The sequence below is a fragment of the Schistocerca cancellata genome, chromosome 9 (assembly GCF_023864275.1).
Source record: "Schistocerca cancellata isolate TAMUIC-IGC-003103 chromosome 9, iqSchCanc2.1, whole genome shotgun sequence".
NCBI classification, from domain to species: Eukaryota; Metazoa; Arthropoda; class Insecta; order Orthoptera; family Acrididae; genus Schistocerca; species Schistocerca cancellata.
The window spans coordinates 331,608,779-331,635,691 of NC_064634.1; the positions used below are offsets into that span (position 1 = coordinate 331,608,779).

At 42.0% G+C, this 26,913-nt stretch overlaps 1 protein-coding gene across 1 annotated transcript in view; it reads left to right on the forward strand.

The window, feature by feature from the left end:
- The window catches only part of LOC126100306 (calcium/calmodulin-dependent protein kinase kinase 1), a 449,773-nt gene that overhangs the window by 390,381 nt on the left and 32,479 nt on the right, over positions 1-26,913 (forward strand). Inside the window, exon 7 of the mRNA XM_049910915.1 lies at positions 24,423-24,533. Coding sequence (XP_049766872.1) covers positions 24,423-24,533 — 111 coding nt within the window. The remainder of the gene's footprint in view (positions 1-24,422; positions 24,534-26,913) is intronic.

The following is a 26,913-nucleotide window of genomic DNA, read 5'->3' on the forward strand; positions in this document are numbered from 1 at the left end:
ATAAAACAACACGTTCCCATATACAAGTATGCACAACAAAATGTACTGGAGAATGATGAATACAAATTATACTGGAACAGAATCAAAATAACAGATAAAACAACACCACACAACAAACCTGACATCATACTCACCAATAAAAAGAAGAAATTAACACAACTAATCGAAATATCCATACCCAATACAACAGATATACAGAAGAAAACAGGAGAAAAATTGAAAAATACCCCCGACTGGCTGAGGAAGTCAAGGGCATGTGGCATCAGGATAAAGTTGACATTATACCAATTATACTATAAACTACAGGAGTCATACCACACAATATCCACCAGTACATCAACGCAATACAGCTACATCCAATCGTATATATACAACTACAGAAATCTATAATTATTGATACATGTTCAATTACCCTGCCTGGTTGGCAGCCCTGCAGCCAGGCGATTAGAGCGAGTTTCGGTGTTCTCGTAAAGATAAGTTATTTTAGATTATAAAACATATAGATTAGTACTGATTACGTGGTAAATAAGTGTATTAGTGTGCCGTTTAAGTGTACCATTAAAGGTTTCATTTTTCTTTACGTAATATAGCAGAAAACGCGAAATGACCGTACAGTCGTATTTTCTGTTTACGTTCTGCTGCAGCAAATCTATAGAATTTCGTTTAGTTGTTCCTTGCTCTCTCCAGCAATTTAACTTAGCGTACCTCTTCATTATTTAAGTAGCATTTCCGGAAAGAAGCGTAAAGTTTAACTTGTTGTTTCAGAAACTTTGCACTTTTGTTTTTGTTTACACACAGTTGCGTATAGGCCAAATTTGTGTAACCATATTTTCGTGTTTATCTGTAATTTAACTGACATATCCTTAATAAACTATTACGTTTATCATGAGTGAAAAGTGCTTGACTTGCCATAGAATTGTTAGGTCGGGGCTTTGGTGTGATGGCTGCTGTAGTTTTTTCCATGTTGGTGACTGTAGTGGCGTGGGAAAAGGGGAAGTAAATGAGACTCATCAGTGGTTGTGTAGGATTTGTAGTAGAGATAGGAAGATACTGGAACAGGAGGGGAAAATTGCTGCCCTTCAGGCTGAGTTAGACAAGCCCAGGGGAGATCTTGACAGGTTAAGGAGGGAGAAGGGTAAAGAGAGGTGGGAAGTGGCAACAGGCAACAGGAGGAACAGGCCTAGAACTTTGTCTGACAGCTTTATGGTGAATGTGGAAAATAGATTTGACCTGTTGCTTCAGTTATAAGCTGGTGAGCCTCAAGCAGTTACAGGTGTAGACAGGGCACAACAAACTTTCAGCAGCAAATTGAAAAGTAAGAATGTAGGGAAATCCGTAAAGAGAAAGAAAGTGTTGTTGTTAGGTAGTTCCCATGGAAGAGGTGTTGGCCAACTCTTGCTGGATGAACTAGGATCAGAATACCAGGTCACCAATTTTTTTAAACTTAGTGCTGGTCTGGAGCAGGTGACAAAGGATTTAGGATCACTTTGCAAAGATTTCACTAAGGAAGACACCGCGGTTATAGTGGGTGGGGCAGGTAACAGTATTGACAGAGATCCTGGGTACAGTATAGAGTGTGACCTGGCGAAGATTGCATCAGCATCGAAGCATACCAGTGTTGAGTTTGTATCTGTTCTTGGGCGCCATGACCGACCTCATTTGAACTCTTCTGTCAAGAGAGTTAATTTGGAGCTGGAACGGCTGCTCATGTCGGGTGCGGGGTCACACATTGGTGTGGTTCATGTTGATTCTATCAGTAGGTGGGATTATACTAGGCATGGCCTTCACCTCAACAGGAAGGGGAAGGGTAAATTGGCTGGGGAAATAGCAGGAAAGTTAAAGGGGGGAGGCACTGTCATGAGTGGTAAAATACCAGTGGTTATAGGATTCAGAAAAGACCCTTTTTTAGGGTAGGGAGAACAGAAAAAAAGCAAATTTGAAGAGAGGTTAGAACTGAGACAAACCTTCAGTTTGAAAAAGAAATCGAAAAACATAATTCCAGCTTATTACTTCAGCATAAACAGCCATTGGTTAAGAATTTTCAACTGTCAGCAGATATTTTAACTCCACCCAATTTTAACCCAGTCAATGTGAAATGTCAGCTATCTTTATTGCATCAAAATATACGAGGACTGAGAAATAAAATTAATGATTTAACTATCTGCATAGATGAATTAGAGTCTTCAAACCCAGCTGACATAATCTGCCTCTCAGAACATCATGTGACCACTGGTATAGAACTTTTAAGTGTTACAGGGTTTAGGTTAGCATCTCACTTTTGTAGATCAGAAATGGAGAAAGGAGGAGTTGCCACATTCATCAGGAACTGTCATAAATTTAAGAACATAGACATTCATAAATTTTGCCTGGAACAGCATATGGAAGCATGTGCAACAGAATTAGATTTTCACAAAAACGTTAATCTGTTTGTAAACCACCTTGAAGCTGTACTGGCCCATTTAACAACCAAAAACAAATAAATAGTGGTTGCTGGTGATTTCAATGTAAATTTCCTTAAAGACTCTCCCAATAAGAACTTATTTGAGTTAGTAACACTACCATTCAACTTAATTCCCACATTAAAGTTCCCCACTAGGATAGCAACTTGCTCACAAACAGCCATTGATATTATCTTTATAGAAAAGTCCAATGAACAAAATTATATTACAAAACCAATAGTCAATGGCCTCTCAGACCATGACATGCAGTTCCTTCTGTTAAATGTTAATACTGAACAGGATATAAAATCTGTTAAATCTGAGCTCAAGAGGGTAATCAGTAAGCCAAAAATTGATTATTTTAGGACACTCCTCAGAGACATTCACTGGACTCATGTTTACAGTGCTCATGGCATGAATGAAAAATATAACATTTTTGCTAATAAAGTGCTTACCTTATTTGAACACTGCTTTCCCCCAAAACTTACCAAGGTTAGAGCAAAGTCTACAAAGAAGCCATGGATGTCAAAGCAAATATATTACAAGGAAAAGATAGTCATATCAGATAACAAAATAAAGACAATATGGGATATAGTGAAGGAGGAGACCGGTAGAACCAGACATGAAGAGGAACAAATAGCATTAAGAGTAAATGATACATTGGTGACAGTTGTGTATAGTGTTGCAGAACTTTTATAACAAACATTTTATAACTGTTACTGAAAAGATGGGGTTGTCAGGTTCGGTAGATGCTGCTATGGATTACCTTACACCAGACATTTCAAGTAACTTCCATAATATGAATTTGACCCTCACTACCCCAACAGAAATAATGTCCATCATAAAATCTTTAAAATCAAAAACATCTAGTGGGTATGATGAAATATCAACAAAGATAATTAAAGAATGTGATTCTGAGCTAAGTAACATATTAAGCTATCTGTGTAACCAGTCGTTTATCAGTGGAATATTTCCTGAATGGCTGAAATATGCTGAAGTTAAGCCACTGTTTAAGAAGGGAGATAAAGAAATAGCATCAAATTTCCGACCAATTTCACTGTTGCCAGCATTCTCAAAAATTTTCGAAAAAGTAATGTACAGTCGTCTTTATAACCATCTTATCTCAAATAACATACTGTCAAAGTCACAGTTTGGATTTCTAAAAGGTTCTGATATTGAGAAGGCTATCTACACTTACAGTGAAAATGTGCTTAATTCATTAGGCAAAAAATTGCAGGCAACTGGTATATTTTGTGACCTGTCAAAGGCATTTAACTGTGTAAATCACAATATCCTTTTAAGTAAACTAGAATATTATAGTGTAACAGGAAATGCTGCAAAATGGTTCAAATCTTATATCTCTGGCAGGAAACAAAGGGTGTTATTAGGAAAGAGACATGTATCAAGCTATCAGGCATCATCCAACTGGGAACTAATTACACATGGGGTCCCACAAGGTTCCATTTTGGGGCCCTTACTTTTCCTTGTGTATATCAATGACCTTTCATCAGTAACATTACCAGATGCCAAGTTTGTTTTGTTTGCCGATGATACAAACATTGCAATAAATAGCAAATCAAGTGTAGTCTTAGAAAGATCAGCCAATAAAATATTTGTGGACATTAATCACTGGTTCCTAGTCAATTCTTTGTCACTAAACTTTGAAAAAACACACTACATGCAGTTCAGAACTTGTAAGGGGTGTCCCAAGAGTATATGTCTAACATACAATGACAAGAAGATAGAAGAAGTGGACAGTGTTAAATTCTTGGGATTACAGCTTGATAATAAATTCAACTGGGAGGAGCACACCACAGAATTGCTGAAGCGTCTTAACAAATCTCTGTTTGCAATGCGAATTTTGTCAGACATATGGGATATAAAACTGAAAAAGCTGGCATACTATGCTTACTTTCATTCCATAATGTCATATGGGATTATTTTTTGGGGTAATTCATCAAGCCAAGCTAAAGTTTTCTGGGCACAAAAACGTGCAGGAAGAGTTATATGTGGTGTGAACTCAAGAACATCCTGCAGAAGCCTGTTTAGGGAACTAGGGATACTAACTACAGCTTCCCAATATATTTATTCCTTAATGAAATTTGTCATTAAAAATATATCACTTTTTCAAACCAACAGCTCAATTCATGGAATCAATACTAGAAATAAGAATAATCTTCACAAGGATTTAAAGTCACTTAGTCTTGTACAAAAAGTTGTGCATTATTCAGGAACACACACTTTCAACAACTTGCCAGCAGCCATAAAAAGCTTAACAACCAATGAAATTCAGTTTAAGAGAAGCCTAAAGGATTTATTGGTGGCCAACTCCTTCTACTCCATTGATGAATTTCTTAGTAAAACCAACTGATTTGTATATAAGTACAACATAACTTCTGCACAATTTCAGTGCAGTAATGTGTTCACTGAAAATGTGTGTGTGTGTGTGTGTGTGTGTGTGTGTGTAAAAGTATAATCTAACTCCTGCACCATTTCAGTGCAGTAATGTGTTCATTGTAAATAAGTATTACAGTAGTTGTATTACATGTTTATTACCTTATAAATAAATAAAAAACTTTTTTATTTTAAATTCAGTGCATTATTATTTGTAAAATGACTCTTAGTGTTCATTAAAAAATGACGATCATTCCACTTGGGACCTGTGGTATGGTACATTAGCTTATTTGTTTTAGTTGTATATATTTGTCATGTATTGTTGTTTTTCTGACATGTTCCACATCCTGGAGGACCTCCTCACTACGAATCAATTGGAATGAAAGTAAATCTAATCTAATCTAAAAAAGTTCCTAAATGCAATGTAACATACACCGTACAGTTAAAAGGAAGTCGCGCTTGATCAAGGTCCGCGTCACCTTCCATTTTTAACCAGACATACCGTCTGAGAAAGGAAAGAAATAAAAATAATGAATGTCAAATAACAAGAAGGAAAAGACAGTAATAGAGACAAGAGTATGTAAAATGGAGAGGGCCTTTCAGGTACAAAAAACATGTATATTAAAAAATCTTTGTCTTGGAACACAAAACTGAGACAGTATGAAACAGTGGTAAGACCAGAAACGCTCTTTGCTGCAGAAACTCTTAAATTAACCGCGAAGGGAGAGATTGAAAGATTATAAAATTTGAAAGAAAACTCTTCAAGAAAATACGAGGACGCGCAAATTAGGAACCAATTCAGAAGCATGTATGAAAGTTGAAAAGGCAACGCATGTAATGAGAAAAAAAGAGATCGGATTATCTGGGCACATATGCAGGATTAATAATCACAGAATAAATAAACAAATCTTTCAGTTACCAAGCAATTGCAAATCTAAAATCACGTAGCTGAGAGATACAGGGATACGGAAAATGGAGGAGTCAATTTGGACGCAATGGCAAACGGAACAGTTTTTATGGAATCGACAGGATCTCAGGACTGAAAAATATCAAGAATTTGAAGCAATTGGACACAAGAAGAAACAACAACATCGAACAACGAAAGAAGTATGTGCCCAAAGGGAGTTCCTGTTGAAAGCAAAGAAGCAGAAACAATAATGATTTATAGTGCCCTCCAAAAAGGATATTTGGAATAAAGAACAACAATACTCAGTGAAGGAAGGAGCTACACAAATTTTTGGAACGAATGTTTTGCAGATAATGCTTCCAATTGAATACAATATACGGCTGTAAATTTTGCACGAAATAGTCATTTGGAGTAGTAGTGTTGGTGCTGCATACTATTTGTAACTGTCGCTCAAAGCGCATGTTACATATAGTCTCGTTCCGACGGTCACTTAACCTTACTTCCACTAGTTTTAATTCGTCAAACGAGCAGCAGTGCTATCTTAAACGACTTTTTATGAAGTAGGAAATAGAATTCCTTTAAGCACTGATTTAGAGGATTTATTTTCTTTCTTAGTATATGCGTTCAGCAGTTGCACACTTTAAAGGAACTTCACACCGAACGTCACGAAATTACTTTTGAACACATAATACTGCAGCAGTATGATTTCAGCAGCAATAGAGGAACGTGAATAAGAGCTACGACTTAACAAGTAAAGTTAGGCGTGATTTACGGCTCTAGCATTTAATAAGACTTGCTGCGAGTAATAAAAGTTTCAGCGTAGCTTTAGAACCCTAAAAGCATTCTTGGGTACCACAACAAAAAGTATACACTGCTACACTGGAAGTTTGCATGTTACCTTCAGCTGATACTGTGACCGTATAGAAAGGATAGAAAATAGTTCACGAAGATGGGACGTTAATACCGTTGGGAGCGTTACAGCCTTTTACAGCCTAGATGCTGATACTTGTGAAACAGCAATTACCCAACTTACGTTCCTAAAAGAGCAAGAACTTCGATGATTATGATGTCTTGCAAATTTCTTTCGAATTCATAGCATCGCACTTGCTGTCAAAAATGTAAAAAAAGAAACATATTTACGACTTACCTATTTCTTCTCGATGTTATTTCTAGTGAGATTTGACAGTTGCTGAGAGGAGTCTTGTAAACTATGTGCGTTCGTTAATGAGTAGCAGATATGCCATTAACCCCAAAGCAGCGATTCTATACTAAGAAACACGTTTGCTTTACGGGTGTTTGAAGTTGATGAATCATCGATTTCAACGAGGATATCTAAACAGTGATGACCGATAATAACCGATCTTAAAATGTTGATTTTGCTTCCATTTTAGGTTTATGTGGAACTGGCTTATAGATCAACACATCACTTACAAATGATACAGTATTCATTAACGAGTAACTACAGCACTAATAAGTATTACATATACTTTCCTATTTACTTTAACCCGAAGAGGTAATGTGAAGATTTTGTTGAACTACTTGTATGTTAGGATCATCTTGACCCAAGTTAAAAATAAAATAAACTGTTTTATGGAATATTTCGTCGTTACATCAACGAACATGTACATATTAAAAACTTAAATACACGGTATTGATTCACCACAGTAATTCTTATTTTTTAGTTCGTTATGAGCTGGCTTTCGGGCCTACTCAGATAACTTAAGACTAAACAGATAGGCTACATAACTTCAGCGAGGGTTCATAAGCGTACAAAGATTGCAAAAATATTTGATCTTTTACAACTATATACCTATACAAAAACACAAATATAATAAAACTCACTAATAAACTATAAACAGAAAAATATTACATTACTTTATACTCAGAGATTAAAATTATGTGAATGTATAAGCCAAAAACGTTGTACAAGTCAATATTGTCATAGCCTGCTGTGTTATACAGGGTGAGTCACCTAACGTTACCGCTGGATATATTTCGTAAACCACATCAAGTACTGACGAACCGATTCCACAGACCGAACGTGAGGAGAGGGGCTAGTGTGATTGTTTAATACAAATCATACAAAAATGCACGAAAGTATGTTTTTTAACACAAACCTACGTTTTTTTAAATGAAACCCCGTTAGTTTTGTTAGCACATCTGAATATATAAAGAAATAAGTAATCAGTGCCGTTTGTTGCATTGTAAAATGTTAATTACATCCGGAGATATTGTAGCCTAAAGTTGACGCTTGAGTACCACTCCTCCGCTGTTCGATCGTGTGTATCGGAGAACACTGCAACATACATCGCGTTTCTATAGAATGATCTGCCAATGTTGCTCGAAAATGTCCCACTGGAAACGCGTCGACGTATGTGGTATCAGCATGATGGTGCACATGCACATTCCGCAATTAACACTAGGCTGACTCTTGACAGGATGTTCGACGGGCGTTTCATAGGACGTGGAGGACGCATAAATTGGCCAGCCAGTTCTCCTGATCTTACACCTCTGGACTTCTTTCTGTGGGGTACGTTGAAGGGGAATGTGTACCGTGATGTACCTACAACCCCAGAGGATATGAAACAACGTATTGTGGCAGCCTGCGGCGACATTACACCAGATGAACTGCTGCGTGTACGACATTCATTACGCCAGAGATTGCAATTGTGTGCAGCAAATGATGGCCACCACATTGAACATCTATTGGGCTGATATGTCGGGACACACTCTAGTCCACTCCGTAATTGAAAACGGAAACCACGTGTGTACGTGTACCTCACCTCTCATGGTAACGTACATGTGCGTCAGTGAAAAAGACCAATGAAAAGGTGTTAGCATGTGGACGTAATGTGCTGTTCCAGTCTCTTCTGTACCTAAGGTCCATCACCGTTCCCTTTGGATCCCTACTTAATTCGGTGCTCTCCGATACACACGATCGAACAGCGGAGCAGTGGTACTGAAGCGTCAACTCTAGGTTACAATATTTCCGGATGTAATTAACATTTTACAATGCAACAAACGGCACTGATTACGTATTTGTTTATATGTTCAGATGTGCTAACAAAACTAACGGGGTTCCATTTAAAAAAACGTAGGTTTGTGTTAAAAAACATACTTCCGTGCACTTTTGTATGGTTTGTATTAAACAATTACACTAGCCCCTCTCCTCACGTTCGGTCTGTGGAATCGGTTCGTCAGTATTTGATGTGGTTTACGAAATATATCCAGCGGTAACGTTAGGTGACTCACCCTGTATATACAAAATAAATGGTGAATGTGATGAAAAGGTCGAAAAAGTGGGGGGGGGGGGGGGTGGAGGAAGGCAAAGGGGAGAAAGAAGCGTGTAGAATGTGCTTGTGAAACAATATAATCATGAGAAAGCTTATTAACTGGCTGCTGATACTTTAGTAAAGGTGAACGATGAAACTCTGTTTCGTCATTAAGGGTTAGATCAAGATTCTTTGATTGGTAGTTATTAATAGCCAGAATTTCGAGTAAAGCTAGTTTTCTGCTTTTAGTTCTTCTATGGAGAACATCGCATGTAATTAACAACAGAGACATTCATTCAGGGCATATTCAGAAAACTTGGTATATTTATTTGAGTCTCCAACTCCTTTTATGCACAGCTGTCTAATAGTTGTACCTGACTGACTGACATATGATTTGCTGCACAGATTACAGGGTACCATATAAATTTCGCTCAGTTCTAAGTGATGGAATATTTTCTTTACTGTCGAACAGAATGTGGGTAATAGTATTCCCAGTCAAATGAAACCGTATTGTTCCAGAGAACTTTTCAAGTCTCTAGTGTAGACTGAAGCGACGACTGAAAATTTGTACCATGGCCGGGATTCGAACCCGGGTCTCCCAATCAGTAGGCATATACACTCCTGGAAATTGAAATAAGAACACCGTGAATTCATTGTCCCAGGAAGAGGAAACTTTATTGACACATTCCTGGGGGTCAGATACATCACATGATCACATTGACAGAACCACAGGCACATAGACACAGGCAACAGAGCATGCACAATGTCGGCACTAGTACAGTGTATATCCACCTTTCGCAGCAATGCAGGCTGCTATTCTCCCATGGAGACGATCGTAGAGATGCTGGATGTAGTCCTGTGGAACGGCTTGCCATGCTATTTCCACCTGGCGCCTCAGTTGGACCAGCGTTCGTGCTGGACGTGCAGACCGCGTGAGACGACGCTTCATCCAGTCCCAAACATGCTCAATGAGGGACAGATCCGGAGATCTTGCTGGCCAGGGTAGTTGACTTACACCTTCTAGAGTACGTTGGGTGGCACGGGATACATGCGGACATGCATTGTCCTGTTGGAACAGCAAGTTCCCTTGCCGGTCTAGGAATGGTAGAACGATGGGTTCGATGACGGTTTGGATGTACCGTGCACTATTCAGTGTCCCCTCGACGATCACCAGTGGTTTACGGCCAGTGTAGGAGATCGCTCCCCACACCATGATGCCGGGTGTTGGCCCTGTGTGCCTCGGTCGTATGCAGTCCTGATTGTGGCGCTCATCTGCACGGCGCCAAACACGCATACGACCATCATTGGCACCAAGGCAGAAGCGACTCTCATCGCTGAAGACGACACATCTCCATTCGTCCCTCCATTCACGCCTGTCGCGACACCACTGGAGGCGGGCTGCACGATGTTGGGGCGTGAGCGGAAGACGGCCTAACGGTGTGCGGGACCGTAGCCCAGCTTCATGGAGACGGTTGCGAATGGTCCTCGCCGATACCCCAGGAGCAACAGTGTCCCTAATTTGCTGGGAAGTGGCGGTGCGGTCCCCTACGGCACTGCGTAGGATCCTACGGTCTTGGCGTGCATCCGTGCGTCGCTGCGGTCCGGTCCCAGGTCGACGGGCACGTGCACCTTCCGCCGACCACTGGCGACAACATCGATGTACTGTGGAGACCTTACGCCCCTCGTGTTGAGCAATTCGGCGGTACGTCCACCCGGCCTCCCGCATGCCCACTATACGCCCTCGCTCAAAGTCCGTCAACTGCACATACGGTTCACGTCCACGCTGTCGCGGCATGCCACCAGTGTTAAAGACTGCGATGGAGCTCCGTATGCCACGGCAAACTGGCTGACACTGACGGCGGCGGTGCACAAATGCTGCGCAGCTAGCGCCATTCGACGGCCAACACCGCGGTTCCTGGTGTGTCCGCTGTGCCGTGCGTGTTATCATTGCTTGTACAGCCCTCTCGCAGTGTCCGGAGCAAGTATGGTGGGTCTGACACACCGGTGTCAATGTGTTCTTTTTTCCATTTCCAGGAGTGTATGTGCTAACCACAAGGCCACCCTTTTCGAGTTTAGGAGGAATACCAAGTGAGCTGAAGAGTGAATGGGAATTTCGAGTGAAGGGGGAGACATGCTACAGTAGTGGAAAATTGTAAAATTGTGGTAAGTTCCTATGGGACTGCTGAGTTCATCGGTCCCTAGGCTTACACACTACTTAACCTAACTTAGACAACATACACGCACACACACATACACACGCTCGCACACACACACACACACACACACACACACACACACACACACACACACACATGCCCGAGGGAGGACTCGGAACCTCTGGCGGGAGGGAGCCGAGCGAACCGTGGCAAGGCGTCTGAGACCACGCGGCTACAGCACGCGGCCCAGCCTGCTACAGTAGTCCGTGAAGTTGTGCAGAACTAGTCTGCCAGGGTGTCGTAGTGGTTAGCGCATCTCCCCAGTGAACAGGAGATCCAGGATCACATCCCGGCCAAGGTACAAATTTTCATTCGTCGCTACAGTCTGCATACACTCAGTATTCCGAGTATGAAAAGGCTGGAGCATATTTTCTGGATGCTAGTTTGCTGATTTTAGGGGCAGTGAAATGAAAAGGAGACAGATGGGAAAAAGTAAGTTACGCTTTCATTATTTCAGAAGAAAGCTTAATAATTGTTAATACATATACTCCACTTACCAGACGAGACGGTCAATGCCTTCATGGAAAAATGTTTCGTGCAACCCACGGAATCAAGATTGTATCCAGGCGTGTGCATGTCTCCGTCCAAAGACGTGCCCACGCCTGGATACAGCCATGATTGCGTCTTCCTCCGAAGGAAATCGACCGCCACGAATGTCTTTCTTCAGGGCTCGAAAAATATGGAAATCCTATGGGATGAGACCAGGACTGTACGGAGGATGTGTAACGGCTTCGCAATGAAACTTGCGAAGCATAGTCGAAACAACCTCGGCAACATGTTTGCCGGCAAGCCACAATACACTGATGAGCCAAAACCTTATGAACACCCGGTGGCGTTGCGGGCACGTGATGCGGTAACAAAATTATGTAAGCAGAAAAGACACGGTCGGGGTATCACCTTAGCAAAGATATGGACTGCAAATGGGAAAATCCATTGAGATACTTTGACAAAGGAAGGATTATTATTACGCAGAAGCTGTGAACGAGTACCTCGAAAACGGCGAAGCTGATCGAATGTTCACGTGCTGCTGTAGCGAGCACCTATGGAAAGCTAAATTGTTGAACGTCCACGAGTCTTTACAGAACGTGGGGCTCAGAGAGGCTTTTCTGCTCTGTAAAGTAGAACAGATGGGGATCAGCAGCATCTCTGTCGAAAGAGCACAGTGCTGGAGCACGCGGGCACATCTTTCATTGTACATTGTTGAACAGCGAGAACTGCAGTTCACGTGTTGATCCAACTACATCATCAATTGCGATTGCAGTGGGCACGGAACCATGGGGGATTCGACCGTCGATCAATGGAGATGGTGTATCACGTTTTTGCTAGGAGTCAATATTGGCATAGACTGCTATCTTACCTATAAAAAACTCAATGGTGAATGTGATGAACAGGCCGAAAAAGTGCGGGAAGTGGGGGTGAGGCGGAGGAAGGAGGGCAAAGGGGAGAAAAAAGTGTGTAGAATGCCTAATGGTCGTTTCCACAAAGGCCGTCATAGAGGTGGACGGCGGCTCACAACATACAGCGCGCCTCGGACGCAGGCTTATGGGAGCGGTGATGTGCTGCATTTGCATTGGACCTGCGGTAGGAATCGAAGACATGCTGACAACGGCGAACCAGGTGGAATCTCTTCATGCTTGATGTCTTCCCCGACGGCGACGTCATCTTTCAGCAGTATATTTTTCCGCGTTTCTGGGCGATAACCGTGCTACGGTGGTTAGAAGAACGTTATACGAGGGGCGTTTGAAAAGTCCGCGCAAAAATAAAAACTGCTTACATGTTTGGGGTAAGCCTTTTTTATTTTTCGACATAGTCTCCTTTTAGACTTATACACTTCCTCCAACGTTGTTCTAATTTGTTGATCCCTTCCAAATAATAGGAACTGTCCAAGTCTGCAAACTACCTATTAGTTGCTGCAATCACTTCCTTGTCTGAATAGAATCTTTGTCCCGCCATCCATTTCCTCAATTTGGGGGACAAATAGCAGTCCGAGGACACCAAGTCTGGAGAGCAGGGGGGATGTGAAACGAGTTGAAATCCTATCTCCACTAATTTTGCGATCACAACAGCTGAGAAGTGTGCTGGTGCACTGTCGTGATGGAAAAGGACTTTTTTGCGGTCCAATCGCCGGCGTTTTTCTTGCAGCTCGATTTTCAGATGGTTCAAATTGTGATGAATAATATGCACCGGTAATAGTTTTACCCTTTCCCAGATAGTCGATGAGGATTATCCCTTGCGAATGCCAAAACACAGTCGCCATAACCTTTCCGGTCGAAAGAATGGTCCTCGCCCTTTTTTCGTGCAGATTCTTCATGGGTAGCCCATTGTATAGATTGTTCTTTGGTCTCTGAAGTATAGTGGTGTATCCATGTTTCATCCACAATGACGAAACGACGCTTAAAGTCCTGCGTATTCACCCTGAATAGTTGCAAACCATCCTTCACACAATTCCATTTTTGATCAAGCGTGAGTAATCGCGGAACCCATCCTGTGGATAACTTTCTCATGTCCAAATGTTTATGAAAAATATCATTTACCCGTTTATTCGAGATGCGTACAGCACTAGCAATCTCACGCACCTTAACTCGTCTGTCATCCATCACCATATCATGGATTTTGTCAAAGATTTCTGGCGTCGTAACGTCCACAGGGCGTCCAGAATGTTCAGCATTACTTGTGCCCATATGGCCACTCCGAAAATTTTGAAACCACTTATAAACTGTTCTAATCGAAGGTGCAGAGTCACCGTAATGTTTACCAAGCTTCTCTTTAGTCTCTTGAGGCGTTTTGCCTTTCATAAAATAATGTTTAATCACCAAACGAAATTATTTTTCGTCCATTTTTTGACAATCACTCGACTTTCTTGATTCACGCGAATGCCAAACACAAAGAAATAGACCAATATAGCTGAAACTTGGTGTGCGTTCTTTGCAGAGATACTACTAACTAAACATGACCTCGATACTCGCCGGCGGTGCCAGCTGTCGAACATTGCACAGACTTTTCAAACGACCCTCGTAGTGAACTCACGTTGGTGTTTCGGCGACCACATTCGCCTGATGTGAATCCTGTGAAACACCTGTGGGTCGCTATAAGGCGCCGGCACCGCGTGCGCATATAGCGGCCCGTTTTTGTTGTTGTTGTTGTTGTTGTTGTGGTGGTGGTCTTCAGTCCTGAGACTGGTTTGATGCAGCTCTCCATGCTACTCTATCCTGTGCAAGCTTCTTCATCTTCCAGTACGTACTGCAGCCTACATCCTTCTGAATCTGCTTAGTGTATTCATCTCTTTGTCTCCCTCTACGATTTTTACCCTCCACGGTGCCCTCCAGTACCAAATTATTTATTTATTTAAGCGAATGACATTACCTGTGCGTAGATAGCTAACGCCACACACCTCCACAAATCTACCAACAAATTATCGACTCCCTGATATGCTGAAGTGATGTATTTTGCCGGAAACTAGCAAGCTACGAGGTGCATTCAAGTTCTAAGGCCTCCGATTTTTTTTCTAATTAACTACTCAACCGAAATCGATGAAACTGGCGTTACTTCTCGACGTAATCGCCCTGCGGACGTACACATTTTACACTACGCTGACGCCATGATTCCATGGCAGCGGTGAAGGCTTCTTTAGGAATCTGTTTTGACCACTGGAAAATCGCTGAGGCAATAGCAGCACGGCTGGTGAATGTGCGGCCACGGAGAGTGTCTTTCATTGTTGGAAAAAGCCAAAAGTCACTAGGAGCCAGGTCAGGTGAGTAGGGAGCATGAGGAATCACTTCAAAGCTGTTATCACGAAGAAACTGTTGCGTAACGTTAGCTCCATGTGCGGGTGCGTTGTCTTGGTGAAACAGCACACGCGCAGCCCTTCCCGGACGTTTTTGTTGCAGTGCAGGAAGGAATTTGTTCTTCAAAATATTTTCGTAGGATGCACCTGTTACCGTAGTGCCCTTTGGAACGCAATGGGTAAGGATTACGCCCTCGATGTCCCAGAACATAGACACCATCATTTTTTCAGCACTGGCGGTTACCTGAAATGTTTTTGGTGGCAGTGAATCTGTGTGCTTCCGTTGAGCTGACTGGCGCTTTGTTTCTCGATTGAAAAATGGCATCCACGTCTCATCCATTGTCACAACCGACGAAAAGAAAGTCCCATTCATGCTGTCGTTGCGCGTCAACATTGCTTGGCAACATGCCACACGGGCAGCCATGTGGTCGTCCGTCAGCATTCGTGGCTCCCACCTGGATGACACTTTTCGCATTTACAGGTCGTCATGCAGGATTGTGTGCACAGAACCCACAGAAATTCCAACTCGGGAGGCGTTCTGTTCAACAGTCATTCGGCGATCCCCCAAAATAATTCTCTCCACTTTCTCAATCATGTCGTCAGACTGGCTTGTGCGAGCCCGAGGTTGTTTCAGTTTGTTGTCACACGATGTTCTGCCTTCATTAAACTGTCGGACCCACGAACGCACTTTCGACACATCCATAACTCCATCACCACATGTCTTCTTCAACTGTCGATGAATTTCAATTGGTTTCACACCACGCAAATTCAGAAAACGAATGATTGCACGCTGTTCAAGTAAGGAAAACGTCGCCATTTTAAGTATTTAAAACAGTTCTCATTCTCACCGCTGGCGGTAAAATTCCATCTGCCGTACGGTGCTGCCATCTCTGGGACGTATTGACAATGAACGCGGCCTCGTTTTAAAACAATCCGCATGTTTCTGTCTCTTTCCAGTCTGGAGAAAAAAAATCGGAGACCTTAGAACTTGAATGCACCTCGTATCAAGCTGATTACTAACTCTTTGGCCCATCAGCGTATGTCGCATGGTGGAGTATATCTTGTACCACCGCTAGTCATTCCCTTTCCTCTTTCATTCGAAAATGGAGCGAAGGAAAAACGACTGTCTACATGCTTCGATATGAGCTGTTGTTTCTCTTGTCACAGTACCCTCAAACTTCAAACGTAATGTAATAAACCAGTTGTCTACTCCATTTGCCTTGCTGCAATTGAAAAATGGTCCATGCAACGAAACTAGGATTGAATGCTGAATGTTTTCTGATTTCACACTATCACAAATACATTCACAAAGAAACATGACTCTGCTAAAAAGGCATTTGTTGCGGCATGACAGTAAGAGCTTGTTTCTCGTTCATGAACTGTGGAGTTATACTGCGAAACGTTCTATGAATTGTGCTGTTCGTCTACGATAGAAATATAATAGATTATGTATCCATTAGGCAAACGTCATGTGAAGGTCCACATCGTCCGCCTTGGTTGTTGCGGAGTCAGTGCGGCAGACTGTTAACCGAAGAGGCTCGGGTTTGATTTCCGGTCAGGTTGGAGCTTTGCCTCCGCTCTGTAACTCGGTGTTGTGTTATCGTTTATCTTCGTACTGTCATCGGCGATTTCTGCGCATCAGTTTCTCGATTTCCAAGACATGGTCGATTGTGGTCGGACAAATTAGGAACAAGCGAGGCACTACCGACGCCAAGTTTTGATCGCTCAAACATCTTAATAATTGTGACTGACTATTGTCTACGTATCTTAGATTGAATAAGGAACAGTTTCTTCAAAATCGATCAAAAAGTCTGCTACAGACGTGTCATTGCACACCGCAAGACGAAAAAAGCGGCACAGTTCAGGTGCAGCAGCACGAAAATGTCCTTAAGCCCGTCTCACACGGAGCAAGGTTCGCCGCAAGTTTGCGAGATGGCGTGCATGCTCGCCGGCTTGCAGGGAAGAGAGCCGGCTATCTTCCATGTCGAAGCTCTCCCACGGTGCAAGATCGGCAGCTAGCTGTGTTTTTTTTTTTTTTTTTGTTTTTTTTTACAATTTTGGTAAACATTTTCGGAATACAGTGATCAATAGATTATTATATTTTGACTAAAGTTCAGTCTTGATCACACCATTTATGTTTCAATGATATAGGTAACCGGTTTCGGTTATTTTTACACAACCATCATCGGACCCATGGCTCCCTTAGGATGGTAGGCGGAGCTCTCCTCAGCTGCTACGAAGTCAACTGACTTCGTAGCAGCTGAGGAGAGCTCCGCCTACGATCCTAAGGGAGCCATGGGTCTGATGATGGTTACGTAAAAATAACCGAAACCGGTTACCTATATCATTGAAACATAGATGTTGTGATCAAGACTGAAATTTAGTCAAAATATAGTTGTGTTGTGATCGGCTGCATGTTGTATCGAACGAAGATGGCTGCTTCAGGTACAGATGTTCAGAGCAAACTGCCGTTATTAGCTGTTTTGGCGCTAAACAATGCAGAAATGCATGCAAATGAGAGAAGAAGAAAGAAAGAATTGACGAAAAACTGTATTAAGAGGAGAAACGCTGGAAAAGGTGTTCTCTCCATGCTTCATAAAGAGTTGAGATTAGTTAGCGTAACACCTATTTTTGTTTGAAAAGTATCACCATTTCATTACTGTTTGACTTTATAAATATACCAATAATGACTGTTATATACGACTTTATTTTATAGGATAGAAGATCATACATCCTTTGCAAATTTTATACGTATGGATATGGTCGAAGAAGACACACACGTCACTTGCAACTCTTCCGAGTGCTTCTGCACGCAAGTGTTTATTATAATAGTTTGCGCTTTTCATGACGTACGGACACTGTTCTTCCCTATAAGTACATATCAATGCTCCAATCGCTTCCTTGGACCACTGCGGTGCCATTATTTAATAATTCTAAGAACTTCCTACCGCACCTCACAACAGCAGAAAAGCGACTATCAACAAAGGCTTCCCGCCCAAGCTTTCCGCGACTGACGTCACAAACGAAACGTCTCATGATTGGCCAACGCAGGTGGCACGCAGGGAACCTCACAAGAAAAATAGCACCGGACCTATCCTGGAAATCTTACAAGGTTCCCAGCAAGGTAGCCCGCTAGCAGACGACGGAGCCCGCAAGGTAGCCGTCGCGCGAGCCAGCTCGGAAACTTACAACGAATCTTGCTCCGTGTGAGACGGGCTTTAGCAATGTTTTGAGCAGTGGAAAAAATGAATTTGGAGGTTTCTGGGGTGAAATGGATAACTCTTAAGATAGCCATGATTTAATGAGCATAATCTATAATTACGCTAATTGGCAGCATCAGTACTCAACATTTCCTAGCGGTAGGGAGTGACGCGTCTGTAAGTAAACACTGCTTCATCATTACTGAAAGCTGACTGATTTTGGTAAAGCTTGTTACATCGAAACACAGGCGCTGTCTTTCCTATCAGCGACCAGCTTTATTGTGTTGAGCACATGCAATCTCTTCTCTTTGTCGTAAGAGTTTTCGCTATTAGGTTTACTTTACCCAAAAGGCAGGTATAATGTGGAGCCAGGAGCGCTAGTTACTATACAAGAGTTGGCTCACGTTCAAGCGAAACCTCCTTTGTACGATGAAATCAAGAATACTGACGAGCACGTCAGTAAGTATCAGTAATAAAAGATGAACAGAAATTTAAAGAAATTCACAGACACTGAACTGTTTAAAATAATAACAGTTTGTTCATCATAGTCAGAAGTTCAATAAATATAGTGAGCCGCGCGGGATTAGCCGATTGGTCTAGGGCGCTGCAGTCATGGACTGTGCGGCTGGTCCCGGCGGAGGTTCGAGTCCTCCCTCGGGCATGGGTGTGTGTGTTTGTTCTTAGGATAATTTAGGTTAAGTAGTGTGTAAGCTTAGGGACTGAAGACCTTAGCAGTTAAGTCCCATAAGATTTCACCCACATTTGAACATTTGAATAAATACAGTGAACAGGAAGCTGATTCAGTATTTATGCAAACAAATGTGTTAAATATTCTGATAATAACAAAGGAATCCCACCGTCAGCTGACTGCAAGCATTACCGATAAAAGTTCCAAGTTAAGCTGCTTCCCCAAACAGTTACGTTGTATATCAGGCGCTCTACTTCACACGAAACTAAGTCAAGGTATGCGCTGAGACATGACCTACTCTACTCTGCTGTATCACTCTAAGTGTCGCAGTATTCTACAAACATTATAGTTCTGACTGACGACAAACTGTTCACACTATTAATTCAGCAACAGCTCCACAAAAATCAGTGGCACCACGGGTAGTACAGATTTCTGTGTCCAGCACTAACGCTATGCAGAAAAGTATTCAAAGTCCAGACTGACATGACGAATTCTGTCCGCACGATAACTTGCGGCTAACTTGCTACGCGTATGTCACAAACGTCGTTTTTAATTCAGCCTGGAGGGTAATGATTTCCAACGACAGCCCGCCATTTCTTTTCCTAGTTTCATCTTCGTGGCTCAGTGACATTCAATAATGACTCTCCATGTTTTCCTACAGCAAAAGTAACTTTTTTATTTAGCGGGCCGATCTTTAACAGTGAAGCTTCCTCAGAAGCGCTCTGACGATTTCAGTAAACGTATGATTCTCGGTCCCTTTGCAACTTCATAGTTTTGAAGTTACGTTAAAATAACGAAACCATTTACGACAAAAATAAGAAATATTTTACTGAGAAATTTATGTCACAAACCATATTAACTATAGCAAATACATACATGAGTCGTTATTAATGTTTACTCTGCTTTCCGTTGAGGCGTACAAATTTACTGTACAATAAATAGTACACCTGATAATTGCTAATTAGTGCACCATTCACCCCGAACGGATAAAACGCTTTGACGATGATTAAAATAAATCATTTATATAAAATAAATATGTCACACTGTATGATTTGGTTAGTTTTGCCGCTCAGTGTTTAATTTGATCTTACTTGACAAATTAAGTATATAAGTATTGCTTTCATACTACAATTTAATTTTCGGGTAGATATCGTCTACAGGTGGCACCAGCTTGTTGCATTGCTTTTTCCCTTTTCAACTAGGCCTCGTACATTTATGTAAAAAATAAATACAATGGAAAAAATTAATTAAATTTATATGAATCACATTTTAAAAGTCATTGTACAGTGTGGGTTACTCGTGAAATACAAGGGCATGCTGAAAAGTAATTTTTTATCTACACCTACATCTACATGGAAACTCTGAAAATCACATTTAAGTGCCTGGCAGAGGGTTCATTGACCCACCTTCACAATTTTCTATTATTCCAATCTCGTATAAGGCGCGGAAAAAATGAACACCTACTTCTTTCCGTAAGGGTTTTAATGATTTCCAGCCCAAATCCTGTATCATTACTGTGACACTCTCTCCCATATTTCTCGATAATATAAAACGTGCTGCCTTTCTTTGAACTTTTTCCATGTATTCCGTCAGTCCTATCTGGTAAGGATCCCACATCGCGCAGCAGTATTCTAAAAGAAAATTTAAAGCTTTTTAAATAAAACAAGCGTTATTAACATCCTACATCTTTATTCTTCGTGTCTACGTGCTTATTTCTCAACGTGATCACCCTGGAGACGAACATATTTTTCCCAAGGAGAGATGAGTTTGTTGAGACCACTACTGTAGAACTTTATTTTATTTTTCCTCGCAGAGCCGCAACCTCACCTCTGCTTGCACCACTTCATCACTATCACAGTGAAGTCCTCGAAAGTGTTGCGTACGTTTTGGAATCAGATGAAAATCGGATGTGGCCGAGCGGTTCTAAGAGCTACAGTGTGGAACCGCGCGACCGCTACGGTCGCAGGTTCGAATCCTGCCTCGGGCATGGATGTGTGTGATGTCCTTAGGTTAGTTAGGTTTAAGTAGTTCTAAGTTCTAGGGGACTGATGACCTCAGAAGTTAAGTCTCATAGTGCTCAGAGACATTTGAACCATTTGAACCAAAATCGGATGGTGCCAAGTGGAGACTGCATGAAGGATAATCGAGGACAGGGATGCCAAGGTATCGGGTTGTTGCAGATGTTGCAGAGCTTGTGTGTGTTCTGGTATTGCTATTCTGAAGGATAGGGTGCTCCATTTGAAAATCACACGCTGTTTCACACGCACCGACTGTTACGCTACACACCGCTATGTTACACGCTACAATTCAGAGCTCTCTAGCGGCAGAGGACTGCAAATATGTAGACATGAAGAATAAAGAAGCAATATCGTAAAAAGTATGTAGGCATCGTACTTTACTGACAAGGGAACCTCCCCATCACACCCCCCTCAGATTTAGTTATAAGTTGGCACAGTGGATAGGCCTTGAAAAACTGAACACAGATCGATCGAGAAAACAGGAAGAAGTTGTGTGGAACTATGAAAAAATAAGCAAAATGTACAAACTGAGAGGTCCATGCGCAAGGTAGGCAATATTAAGGACAATGTGAGCTCAGGAGTGCCGTGGTCCCGTGGTTAGCGTGAGGAACCGCAGAACGAGAGGTCCTCGGTTCAAGTCTTCCCTTGAATGAAAACTTTAACTTTATATTTTCAGTTTATGTGACAAACTCTTATGTTTTCATCACTTTTTTGGGAGTGATTATCACATCCACAAGAAAACCTAAATCGGGCAAGGTAGAAGAATCTTTTTACCCATTCGCCAAGTGTACTAGTTAGGTGGGTCGACAACATATTCTTGTCATGTGACGCACATGCTGTCACCAGTGTCGTATAGAATATATCAGACGTGTTTTCCTGTGGAGGAATCGGTTGACGTATGACCTTGCGATCAAATGTTTTCGGTTCCCATTGGAGAGGCACGTCCTTTCGTCATCTAATCGCACGGTTTTGCGGTGCGGTCGCAAAACACAGACACTAAACTTATTACAGTGAACAGAGACGTCAATGAACGAACGGACAGATCATAACTTTGCGAAAATAAAGAAAGTAAAATTTTCAGTCGAAGGGAAGATTTGAACTAAAGACCTCTTGTTGCGCAACTGCTCACGCTAACCACGGGACCACGGCGCCGCTGAGTTCACAATGTCCTTAATAATGCCTATCTTGCGCATGGACTATTCAGTTTGTATATTTTGTTTATTTTTTCATAGTTCCACACAACTTCTTCCCGTTTCCTCGATTGATCTGTGTTCAGTTTTTCAAGGCCTATCCACTGTGCCAACTTATAACTAAATCTGAGTGGGGTGCGATGGAGATGTTCCCTTGTGAGCCAATTTTAAGGAGTACTATATTTTCCTGTAGCATGAACGATGAATGAGTTTTCTTCGTTTATTGTGCCTGTTGCAGCCTTAAGTGCGCTACAATGTGTATCAGACTCGTCACGCCATTGTAAACTCCGATGTCCGCGAGATACCTACATGGTCGTTCTATCATGGCGAGACGCCGACTCGTGACTAACGAAATCATCGTCCCGTTCACCTCCTCAGACACGATGCCGCCCTGTCTTTCTGAAGCTGAGTCGTGTGTTACAAGGAAACGTAACCGACTTGCCGTCGTACTTTAAGGAGATAAAAATGACACTTGTAGGTAATATGCCCCATCAATTGATCGCGCTCGAATATTTGGGCCATAATTATAATAATAGGCTGTTATGACCTTCTGAAAGCACAGCCTTTGCGCCGAATGCTTGCCACTACACTGCCGCCGCGTATTGCGCGAAGTACTGTATATTCCGGCCGAGCGGTCTGAGTTTCCTTTCCCCCCCCCCCCCCCCCCCCCCTCGGACCGATGACCTGAGCAGTTTGGTCCCATAGGAACTTCCACAAATTTCCAACTGTACTGTGGAGTGAGTGAGAGAGGACTGTGAAAGAGCTACTGTTTTGACATTCGTAACATAGTTTGCTCATTGTGTCGAAGTGTTCCGGTTCATAACCCCTTAACCTCCACACTTTGCTTTGAACGATTTTGTGTTGCGATTCTCAAATTCAAGGTAAATGAATGAAAGGAATTAGAGAAGTAGCGTAGCGGCATTTAATTATTAAGATCGCTGGTGTGCATTAATTCCCTTAGATTTCAAAGACGGCACGGCTGAAATGAAGTACATTTGCAGGAGATGCGCTACTTTTCAACTCGATTGGCATTATTAAAGTGTAAATGGAAATTCATTAAAGTCCTTTCATGATAATTCTACAGCTACTTAGGTCTATTAATTTTGATTTTGAGGCGTAGTTATAGCTGCAGAATATCAACACTAGAAAGCAATTAAAATAGTGTTGAACATATTCTTGCGCGAGGTTGACGTTATGTACTGTTACTACTATTTTTCACTTAGACTAATGTATGCTCTCCAACAAGACTTGAGAACACGTCAGGCTAACGTGATCCCTTCCTCGCTTCTCCATCTTCTCAACTTCAGCATCCCGCGAATATGAGGTCTCTGGCATTTAGTGACTCCACTGAACAGTACTTCGCGCTCGGGCATTAGGCGGTTTAAGAGGGGCGGAGCGAGTAACAAACAACCTGTGAGCGCGAAAGTTTAAATGCCATTCTCTCAGCTCATAACTTCGTACTGTCAGAATTATGGTCCAAATTTTCGCTCGCGATCGACTGCTACGGCTGATATCTAACAAGTGTACCTTTTTTATTCTTAGAATATGACGTCAAGTTGGTCATGTTCGCTTGTTAGACGTGAACTTACAAGGTGGGAACGCAGCCGCGATAGTTCATTAGTGATGTGAGTACCTGTTTCTTTGATAGTACTAAAAAAATTAAAAAAGGCCACGTACGACTAGGCCTCACACTCTGAGGGTTCCGCACAGACTTAATTGTGTATAGACAGTTTATCCATCCAAGGAATCTAAAATTACGACGATTTTTTCCTGTTATCGACATTCATAGGGGCAAGATAACGGTTCCTAGAATTCCAAGACTTTTGAGAATGTTTTAATTGTAAGTAATTGTGATTTTTTTAGAAATCAACAATTTTCTAATATTTTTCTTTATGTCTTCCTTTACTTCTACCGTTAAATCCTGCTTCTTCCAAATTTCAGGATTGTAGATCGACGAGAAGTTTTGGAGCATCAAAATACGTGATTTAAATAGGGGTATCTTTTGATTACATTGACTTTGAAGCTTCAGTTTTTTACACCGCTAAGGAATCGTAGACCTTAGTACGTGACACAAATGTTAAGCTGATACGTTTATCCTTTCATGAGGAAACAGGGTTTTAACAGTCGGACAGACAGACAGACGGGCAAAAACTGATGCTATAATAGTGCCGCTTTTACCGACGGAGTTACGGAATCCTAGGAAAGTCACAGAATTCGCCAGCCATCTTCGTAAAGCTATGTTCCCGTGTCCTGCTTGCTGTTCTCCTGAGTGTGTGGTGTTTTCTGACGACAGATTGTTGTTTTTATTTGCACAGTGTTCGAGTTGCTGGAGCGCGGAGAGGTGCTGCCTGTGCCCACGGAGAACCCACTGAGCGAGGCGGAGGCGTGGCGCTGCTTCCGGGACGTCGTGCTCGGCGTGGAATACCGTGAGTACACAGTCAGCTCTGCCCCCCCTGCTGCTCCTGCCCGTGGAACACTTACCCAGCATAGAGCGCGTACCCACTGACCTACATCTCGTGAAGCAGACTGGGCGAGCGTGCGTTGCAAGGTTGTTTAAAAGCGCTTACAAAGTAATTGATCGATACATATTATAAAAACGGACGTACGTATTTATATATCTACGTTGCACATTTGCTGCTAAATCACTGGACCGATTAAAACAACACCTGGTTCACATATCACTTATTCTCTGGAATGAACCACTGTGTGGGTTGGGAGTAGGGCTGAAAAAGCTATGTAGCCCACGGCGCGCGAATACCCATGGTTCAGTCATCCAGTATTTGGAAACGAGATCCCTTAGTGACTTGCAACGGACTTCACACAAAATTTCAAACCTATGCAAAACAACCCCCACAAAAATGTTTGTCGCTTACTTCGTTTTCGCTGCCGCGTGATAACGGTGGTAATGCCCCCCCCCCCCCCCCCCCCCCTTGTGGTTGGGACAGCGCCTTAGGGAAGGTGCAGTTTTACAGCTTAAGCCTTCACACAAACTCCTGTCTCCCATAACTTGTAAGCTACAGCTAGCGAGTCTGCGAAAGATCATATCGACAGGTTACCCCAGTACGCCAAATAATTCGACAAGTTGTAAGTAGGCTGTTTGCTATGTAAGTAGGCTGTTTATGTTTTTATATTGGTAACATCACGTAGCGCTCTGTATCAAAATCACTGACTGTGCTGTGTGCAGTCTGTGGCTGGTTTGCATTGTTGGAATATTTGTTATTGTAGTGTTGGGCAGTTGGATGTGAACAGCGCGTAGCTTTGCGCAGTTGGAGGTGAGCCGCTAGCAATGGTGGATGTGGGAAGAGAGATGGCGGAGTTTTGAGAGCGGATGATCTGCACTTGCGTACATCAGAAAGAGTAAATTTGTAAGACTGGATATCATGAACTGATATGTGTGTTATGACTTTAAGGTAAATATATTGTTTGTTCTCCATCAAAATCTTTCATTTGCTAAGTATGCCTGTCAGTAGTTAGTGCCTTCAGTAGTTAGAATCTTTTATTTAGCTGGCAGTATTGGCGCTCGCTGTATTGCAGTAGTTCGAGTAACGAAGATTTTGTGAGGTAACTGATTCATGAAAGGTATGGGCTATTGTTAGTCAGGGCCATTCTTTTGTAGGGATTATTGAAAGTCAGATTGCGTTGCGCTAAAAATATTGTGTGTCAGTTTAGTGATGATCAGAATAAGTAAAGAGAGAAATGTCTGAGTACGTTCAGTTTAGCTCATCTGTTTGAAAATCAAATAACGTAAGAGGCTTATCAGCACACTAATTCATTAATTTTTCTAAGGGGACGTTTCAAAGTGAAGTGTTTATTACAGTACTACAATATTACAGTACTAAAAATGATTCAAATGGCTCTGAGCAGTATGGGACTTAACATCGGAGGTTATCAGTCCCCTAGAACTTAGAACTACTTAAACCTAACTAACCTAAGGACATCACACACATCCATGCCCGAGGAGGATTCGAACCTGCGACCGTAGCGGTCGCGCGGCTCCGCACTGAAGCGCCTAGAACCACTCGGCCACCACGGCCGGCTACAGTACTACAAACGCAATGGTTGCAACATTACACTGAGATGGCAATATAGAGTGAACGATTTATTTTCACCACGCCAGTATAATACATCTTAATTTCCTTTCTCTTTTTGTCATGTTACAGTTAACTTCTTCTGCCGAGACACAGAAGGGTTTACGCACTTGAGCTTCACTAAGACGCTAATACAATTGCAGTTGCGACAGACTCGTTTAACAGTCTACTACTAATCAGACAACTACGGAGAAGTAAGGACAGCAGCTCATGCAAAGCTCACGCTCGATATAGAAAATATAAGTGTAATTGGTTCATATACTATTTCATAAACCCATACTAACTTCATCGGATCTTAAAGAATTACATTATTTCATTAAAAAACTGTAGTTCATTGCAGTAGATAATAAAACTCGGTTGTTAGCTACGTGACAAAATACTCTCCATTTTGCATGCCATCGTTTACCAAAAATTCGTTTCGGTATCTCGAACCGATTATCAGATACGAGGGACGTTATGAATATTTCACTACCACTTCAGCTTTCCTGCACACGATCGGAATTGAGTGCAATACATACATTTTCTCAACACTCGCGATAGATATAGATCTCGTCTCAAATTTAAAGAAAAAATCGGTATGTCAGCTCCATTTCGTATACAGTTACGTATTATATGACATGCACCAAACGCCATAACGATCGCTATTATTCTTGCAAAGTATTCGAATCTGGCTCAGTACCTTACTAAATACAGAATCTACATCTACATTTATACTCCG